We start from the raw sequence: 9234 nt of genomic DNA, 5'->3' as shown, positions 1-9234 counted from the left end.
GTCATTAAGTTATGGAAGGACCTCTCAAAGAAGGCACGTGCTTGGTCAATACGATCCAAATAAAGTTTGTCCAAGCATGGACGAGTAATAGCTGCACCAATATAGATGAAGGTTAGACAAGTAAAAAGAGTTTGAAGAAATAAATGAAATAATGGAAGAAAAACATACCCTCAAGACGAAGACGACCTAAGGGGCTAGTAAAAGGAGGGAAGGGAGCGCTATCTACATCAACTGGGTCCCTAGCCCAATTTCCAAAAATAAAAAAGAACTCTTTTTTCTAAAGCCTGTCAAAAGAGCTACGACCCTTCATCAAACTAAACTAAGGGCCCCTAGATGAAAACTGGTAAAAACCTAGCAGTAAAGGAACTCGTCCACTGTGATTGGACGGTTCCCTTCCAATGCCTCATGCCATAGCACTTGCATGGCAACTATTGTCTTCCACCCATTTGGGTTGAGCTGGTTTGGTCCAATACCCAACCTATAGAAAAGGTCTCTACAAAAGGAGTTTAAGGGAAACCTAAGACCTACTAAAAGGTAAGAGGTATATACACCAAAACCAGAAAAAGGAGAAGAACACCATTCTCCTTCTTCAGGTAGACAAGGCCTAAACTTACTAGGAATTTGATATCTACCTACAAGGGTTTTTAACTTAGGCACGTCCAAAGTAGACGCTACCTCAGGAGCACAACTATAAATTATATTTTCTTCTTCCTCCTCTTTGTCCTGAAGAGGACTAGGCTATCTTCTGGAAGAGCTAGCCCCTACCCCAAAAGCCATCCTACGTTGCATTTCTTAAAATTCCTCTAAAGGAAAACCAAGAACCTCGGACAAATAATGCTCGTTTAAGGAACTACTATCACTACTATAATCTATACTACCCCCACTGCTCTCATAATTGCTACTACCACTAACAAGGGACATGTCCTAGTACTCGTCTATCTCTCTCTCTAGGCTACTACTAGACGCAGACATAGTTAAAAGAATGAATAAAGACAAAAACCTAAGGATAAAGGAAATGAAGTACCTAATGAGACTAGAAGACGAGGACTAGACGAGGCTCTTGGACAAAATGGCAGAAAGGAAATTATCAGAACAGTAAAAGGGCAAGAGAAAGAATGTGCATATTTATAAGGCCCAGAGGTGGGTCAACGAAGCAACACGAAGCAACTAGAAGTTGACACGTGGCATTCTTCTTGAAAAATAAATCAACGCGACCAGCCAGCTAATGAGATTATAACATGTGGCACAATCCGAGACAATAAAATCCACCCAGAGTAAGGACGACATATGGTACAACAATTGACCATAAAAATATTGATGCGTGTCAAAAACCAATAGTTATACTACAATTTTCTCAACAACCCTTGGACATGGGGCCAACTGATGGTGAACCAAAAATCGTACCATCTCCAATTCATCCATAGAGTTATCTAGGACCAAGAAGGTTAACTCAACATAGGAAGGCCAATCCATTGTGGGGAGGTCGTCCATGGGTATGAAAGTCATCCATCAGGGAAGTAGTTGGACGACCCCGCAACACTTAGAAAATTCTCAGAAATGGATTTATCTACGAAAGCTTGTAATTTAGGCCACACTTTACTATTTTGAAGTATAAGCAAATCCTTGTTCATCACTATAACTTCCCACTAAGTACTTAACTTCCAGTGGCAGTTGTAGAAGATAAGATTGAACATTCTAACTTCTATAGCAGTTATGGAGGTTAAGTCTAAACCTTCCAACTTCCACACGTGTTGAGGAAGTTACTAAACAAGCAACCACTTCAAAGCTTACTATATAAGGACTCATCCACATCAAATGAAAGTAAGTTTTCACTGCTCCTAAAGTTGTGATTCTTGAGTTCTAAAGAGAAAAACTAACTTAAGTATCGGAAGGTTTTTGGCCGGTTCACTCCGGTCACCTTTGATCTTGTGTTTCTTTCTTTTCAGGCCTTTCAACAACCACTAGTCCATTGAAGCCCGAAGCATTCAGCCTATTGATTTTCTTTACATCATCAAGATTAAATATAATTAATTAGGTATTATAATCTTATAGAGTCTCTTTAATGTGGTATTTGATACGAGAGAATCCACATTACTCCTGGCATCCAGATTCCTGAGAATGTGATGCCTTGCAATCTGGATGACTAGGAATGTAACTATTCCTTTGTTTGGTTTAATTGGGAATCTAATAAGATTCCTAGAAATGTGAGAATATAATGTTTGGTTTATTCCTAGAAATTTTAACTAAATTATTTATTTTTTCTATTCTATCCTTAGATTTGTAAATCCAATATAAGTCTTTTTTTGTTTTTAATCTTCCTCTAAATATATAATGAAAAACAAAATATACTCTATAAATTATGACAAATTCATTAAAACTATTGTCTAAAAAAAGAAAAGATAAATATATCAACAGAGTTGTCTATCTTGTTTATGTTGTTTTGATGGCAAGAGATAATGTTGTTTTAGCAGGAAGAGATAAAGACCAAAAAAAGAAAAGAAAAAGATATTGATGATTTATTTTATATTTTATCTCAATTGCTTAAATGATAAGGAAAAAGGGTTATAATTCTCAATTTATAAAAAAAATACAATTTCCTTTGAGTTTTGGAATTTAGATACCCACCTGTTTTAAAGAGAATCCACATTTCTACTGAAATGGGGTTAAAGGGGGAATCTAGATGATAGGGAAATCTAGATTCCCTAGTGTGATTCGCAACAAAACATGAGAATCTTTAAACATTCTTGAGAATCCTAAAATATTACCCCGTACCAAATGTCACATAACAGTAAACAGAGAGACACATGCGTACAAGAAGTTCTAAGAGTTTGAATTGTCATAAAATTTTGAATTGTCAAAAGTCATCAAATCCCAAAACAATGTACAAGAGGAGGATTGGGTTCAAATGTCGATTAAGCATTTGGATGGATTCTCTAAGTTCAAGTGTTGATTCGACCATTGAGTACAAACTCCTCCTAGATTCTTTCTTCTTATTTTTGTGCAATTTTTTTTTTTATATAATTTCTAGCTCATAAATGACAAGTTTCTTTCAATAATTGTGTGAAATTAAAGTCATGTGGTGTTTCAAATCCATCTTTGGATAAATTGCAAATTACATTGTAAAGTTTTGAGGTGTTTGAATTTTACGTCCTGAAGTTTCAGAATTTAGATTTTACCTTCTAAATTTTAAGGATGTTTGAATTTTACACTCTAATGTTTGGGGGTGTTTGGATTTTACACCCTAAAGTTTTAGAATTTTGGGATGTAAAATCCAAACACTCCCAAACTTTAAGAAATAAAATCCAAAATTTGAAATGTTAGGGTGTAAAATCCAAACACTCTCAAATTTTGGGGGTATAATTTGCAATTTACCCTTCATCTTAACACTTAGGCTTAAAGCTTTTCCCACTCTATAAATAGAGGAGACCTCCTCATTTACAAAGGACTTAGAATTCTTTGAAAGAGTTTTTGGGAAAGACCCATTAAGTGGTTGTTGATCCCTTTTGTAGCCATATTACTATGACCCTCAAAAGCCTCAAGTTTATGATTTCTTTACATAAAATTGACTAAAATAAGGCCTTTATATTGTTTCCAAACACAAATCAATCAAGAATTACCACTATTCCATTGAAATTCACAAAGAACACTTCAAAGGAGATGTTGCCCAAACCACCCAATAAGGACTAAGGAGGTGTTGCCCATCCAAACCAAGGAGTCAAACCATCTCAAAGTGCAGCCCAAGTTTTGAGCTTGAAGGAAGGACGCTCTGCACAATGATCCAAAACCCATAAGGAAACGTTTGGTTCACTGTGATATTACATTATGCCATAATATTACATTATTGTAATCTTACATTAATGTAATATCAATACAGTAATACAAGATTACATTATTTAGAAAGGTGATGAGATTAAAGTGATATGATATATTTTATAATTTAATATTATGGTAATGTTAGAAAAAAATAGAATAAACTTGAGTGGTGTGGACCAAACGCACCCTAAAAGTATTCAAGACTATTATTGAATCCAACATCGCATGCAATTATAAACCTCAAACTGAGTGGTGTGGACTTAAAGCTTTGAATTTGTGAGATACTATAATGTTTGTATTTGATGATATGCAATAAATACTATGAACATACTCAAGGTTTTTTCCCCCCCACAGTAACATGTTGTTCTCTTAAATTTTATGACATGTTTGGTTGTTTTGATTGCATGACATGAACTCATAGCCACCATATTTTCGAAGATCTATTCATCGGGCGGGGTGGGCACCTAACACTTTCCCACTCCGTAACTCAACTTTCAAGCTTAGATCAATTACTCATAGACTTGTTCTTATCACAATGTAATTTTCATTTTTTTTTTAATAATATTACTAGAAATCAAAACCCTACCTCTTCTTAGATTGTGTATAGGACCAAGACAGTGTATTTGTTCTTATTTTTCTATCAAATATAATTGCAAAATTATTCAATTAATAAAATAAGGAATTAATCATATTGCATGATTTCTTATTTTCCATTAAATAAAAATAAGTGGTGACTTCGAATGTGCAACCCTCAATCTAGTGGGGATGATATTATCAATTAAACCTCCATTTTCGAAGACAATAAACACAATTTCACCCATTCACTTGGGTTTGGTCCAAAATCAAAACAAATGGGTTGACATCGAGGTCTCTCACACAACCCAAAATCTAAAATTTAAGCAAACCCCACCCAACCAACCTTACCTCTAAGGTTGAAAACTTACCTAATTAGCCTATCATCCTTCACTGCAAACCACTAGCTAAAAAATTCACCAAAATCCTTCACACCACCATCACAAGTTGGGGCGTGACCAACCCATGCCAACACCCAAAAACTTATCATCACTCATGCCCAACACTCTTCAACAAATTGTGGCAAATGATGTGTTCCCTTGAAGAATTGAAATATTAGAGTTATTTGGTCCGTTTTTGGGCACACCTATTCTCGCACTAAATTTCACAACTTATAGGCTTGTGCTATTGGGAGTGATCGACGAAAACTGGTTGTTAGGTATAATTAGTAGTGGGCATAAAGTGTCCACCACACAAAAATATCTTGTATAAACCGGGCGTATTATGCCCTATGTGAGACTAACATATACTTATGGGACCCACATGTTAGTTTCACAAAGGGAGTATATATACGACCCCTAGATACTTTCTCCCACCATTTAGCCATTTGTCAAATTGGGTGTGATTAATGATTATACATGTTCTGGGAATTAATTAAAAATAGTTACTCTCTTAGAATGGAAGTATAGAATAAACGGAATATAATACAGGTAAGAGGTAACAGAAGATATGTCAACGACAACCAACAAATTACCGCTAAAAATTGGACATTGTTGTCATCCACATTATTATTCTTAGCGTCTTTCTTCGCTCATCTCTCTCTCTCTCTCTCTCTCTCTTACATTTTCTTGTCCTAGAAACTTCATGGAACAACGTTTGTAGCATCTGCAATTTCTATACGATTCTTTCATTTGTCTGAATAAAGGTACAGAGAAAACCGACCTACACAAATACATGTAATCTATTTATATATGCTTCTATGCATATGTGTTATCTGGTGGAATTTATAAATATATGTCAATTTTGATTTCTATCAATCTTGTTCCACTCTGATGGGATATTTGGATCAAAATACTATTGGGTTTTTGATAGCTTCCAGAAATATTTGATTTTGACATACCAAATTAAAGGTTAATCACAATATAGAGGTTTTATGTCAAATGCATATGTTTGATATCAATATGGGTATTTGATGATACAGTTTGGGAAATTTATATGTTGTTTCCTATCACCTTGGCATCTGTGGTATTAAGATGGTGATTTAATTTTTTTTAATTATGGGCAGTGATTTAGATGGTGGATTTAAAGGGATTAGCAAGGCTTTTTATGAAGAAAGATGGGACTAGTGAGTTGGATGTGGTCTATCCAATTAAATCAGAATGCCAAGCCGAAATGCCGAAGACCCGTTTTAAGCTTAGGGTATCTTCTCCTTTGCTACCTTTTGGTCACTTGTTAAATTCATTTATCTTATGTTGTGTGAATTCATTGTCTGCAACTATAGAAAAATTGTTTGCCTTTCACTTTTCTAATCTTTTTACACGGATTTATTAGAAATTCTAGTGTTGATAACTTTCTCTTTTAGTACTTGTACTTTGCATTTTGAAATTTCAATTAGTATTGTGATAGAATGCTTTTTAAGTTGAAAAGTTGGGACGTCTCATGGATGCAATTATGGTACTCTTTTGCCGTTTCATTATGATACTTATCTACCAAAAAAAGTATCATTATTATGTATGCCAATATGAGTATCTCTCTTTTTTCCAGAGAGCATATGTTATATGTTTAAAACTATCTATTTGACAGGCTGGGAAAACCCTTAGTGCAAGACGATGGTACACTGCATTCTCTCAAGATGGGCATTTGGATATAGAGAAAGTGCTTAGAAGGATCCAGCGAGGGGTAAACTTCTTTTGTTGATAGCTATTTTGTTTAACTACATTTGTTGAATCTTCTAGTGTGTTGAGTTGTGCTCCTGCAAAACCTTTAGTGGTTTTGCTTATTGTATGCACTAATATATCCACCACTTGACTGAAAAGTTTAAGATCTATTATAATCTGCCTCCAATGTAAATTATGATTTTCTGATTTAAGGGTTTAAAAGAAATTAAGTAACCCGGCTTTGGGCTTCAAATTTTGTAGTATGGATAGAGCATTGGTGCATCTAACAATATTTTTCATGCTTAAATATATAAATAAATGTAAGTTTTTGTAATGCTTGCTAAGGTGCTAATATGATTTCTTTAGTGTTATCAAGTTTTTAAATGCAAAATGAATTTTTTTTTTGGGAGGGGTGGGGGGTGGGATCTTGTAGAAGTTAATGGGTTGAAATAATTAATGCAATCTAACTACATGTGGTCATGCTGAGGTTGACATCACAACCTATGATTTTAAAGAGCATATGGCTCTAGATGAGCTCAATGAGAAATATGGTTTATATAACCAACACCAGCTAGTGGGGGATCTGCAATGGCATTTTTATCCCAAGAATTCTGTATTTTTCATTTTCTTTGAAACAGAAAAATTGGGTGAAATTGTGTTTTGTCACAATGATGATGAAAAATAATCTCTTGAAAATGGGAGACAAAAGTGACTTAGTGACATTGCCAATTGGATGTTTTCAATTTTTTACACAAGAAAATTTGAAAGCATGTTTGTGAATCTCAAGTGGCCTAACATTACTCCACATAAAAAGGCATCCTCTGACTTGCCCCAACTACTTTGCTCTTTGTACCTTTCCTCTATATCAATCACAGGGGAAAAACATTTCCGCTTTATATATATATATATATATATTTTTTTTTGCGATGGATTTAGGTTAAAGTTTAAACTCAGCATTAACATCAAATGAAGATTTAATTTTTTTCCTCTTCATTTTCTGTGATTTTATGGACATGGTCTATTGATTTCTTGGTCTTCTCTCTACTCTCTCTCTCATCTCTTTCTTGGGCTCCCCCCCCTGGCGCACTCTAAGCTGTGGTTAATATTTCATTTTCTCTGCTACAATTATATGGGACTGACAGCTACAAAATGAATAAACGAGTCATCAGATGGTAGCTGCTGATAATATGTGATTTGCAGTGCAGAAAGCATTTGGTACTCCTTTCATGTGGAGAAGTAAAAGCCATATTTGGATAATATACTAACCCGTTCTACATTGCGTGTTTGTTTTAAATCTAGGGTGTTCATCCTGCAATCAAAGGGGTGGTCTGGGAGTTCTTGTTGGGTTGCTTTGATCCTAATAGCACATTTGAAGACCGGATTCAGCTCAGGGAACAGCGTAGGTAACATTTTCCTTATAAATTGCAATTTAACTTGAAGAATAATGAATCAAATTAAGAAAGGTAGGAAACAAATATCATTTATTGACCCCTTCTCTCTTTTTAGTTGTATGAGTTTTCTTAACCTCATTATACTCTCATACTGCTGCATCTATGAATTGGTCCTGGTTCCAGGTTTTGGATAACTATTGAGACAATATATTCTATGATCAAACATGGTTATGAAGAATCTATACCATCATGTTGTGTTAAGTTATTTCTCAGGTTATTTTATGTCTCATTAGTGTTTAATATTATTTGTGTTTATGTACATAAATGCTACTTTTTTCCCACTGTCATTGGATGCATAATGCAGTTGCTTTTTTGGTTTGGCCTTTGGTTCAAGTTTTAAACGTTGCCTTTGATATAATGTACAGGAGGCTTCCCCATGTTTTTCAGTTTGGCCTTGTGTCAATCACTGGCTGGTGCTTTTTTATTATTTAAAAAAAATTGCATGCTTTTGATCCTGTGAACATCATTCTTGCCTTTTCCATCTCCTCTTTTCTTCATTGAAGTGGTGACTTTATAGGCCATATCTATCTTTTAGGCATCAGTATAGAACGTGGAAAGCTGAATGTCAAAAGATGGTCCCAGTTATTGGTAGTGGAAGGTTTATTACGGCACCCATAATCAATGATGATCGCCGAATGATAGAAGATTCTTCCACAGATAGCAATTTACAAGATGATAATGGACTTATGGCTACATCCCTTGTAGATTCTTCTTTGGATCATGGCAGGCATGTGAGTAATGCTGTTTCAGAGAAGAAAGTGATTCAGTGGAAGCTTAACTTGCATCAAATTGGTATATATATCCATTGCATCGGTTCATTTGCTACTGAATTGATTATCTTTTTCTGCTTGAACTCTATAAAAGTGGCTAAAAAGTTTCCTTTCACTCACAATGTGGAAGTAGTCTAATTGGACAATTTCAAGTTCTGGTCTAGCTCACACAGCACATAATTCATAATAAACTAGCCCCACTGTGCAAAGAGGACTTGATTCATTCATGAGTGGAAATTTCCTCCAATCAGATACTTTCTTTTCCATAGAGATTGCATGCCCATTTTAGCGTATATAGTATCATACCTAATGAAAAAAATGAGTTATACTTTTGGTCTCAGTGTTGGTGCCTATAGAATGTGTACACAGCTAAAAGGCTAACCCAGAATTATAAATGTTACATGTGATTGCACCTTTTTTTTTTTTCAATTTAATTCTATTTAGTTATCTTATGGTTGATAATATGTCCCTTAATAACGGTTAAAAGTGAATTACCCAAAGAAAGGGAAAAAACTGTCAACAATGTTAACA

General features: G+C 34.8%; 1 protein-coding gene across 1 annotated transcript in view; it reads left to right on the top strand.

The window, feature by feature from the left end:
* The first annotated feature begins 5374 nt into the window (after nt 1-5374).
* Nucleotides 5375-9234, top strand: part of LOC112031532 (uncharacterized) — an 8792-nt gene continuing 4932 nt past the window's right edge. The window contains 5 exon segments of the mRNA XM_065761967.1: nt 5375-5530; nt 5891-6024; nt 6409-6504; nt 7782-7885; nt 8469-8725. Coding sequence (XP_065618039.1) covers nt 5899-6024; nt 6409-6504; nt 7782-7885; nt 8469-8725 — 583 coding nt within the window. The 5' untranslated portion in view covers nt 5375-5530; nt 5891-5898.

Source organism: Quercus suber, unplaced genomic scaffold (genome assembly GCF_002906115.3).
Source record: "Quercus suber isolate HL8 unplaced genomic scaffold, Cork oak 2.0 scaffold_436, whole genome shotgun sequence".
NCBI classification, from domain to species: Eukaryota; Viridiplantae; Streptophyta; class Magnoliopsida; order Fagales; family Fagaceae; genus Quercus; species Quercus suber.
This window is presented reverse-complemented; position numbering and strand designations above follow the sequence as displayed.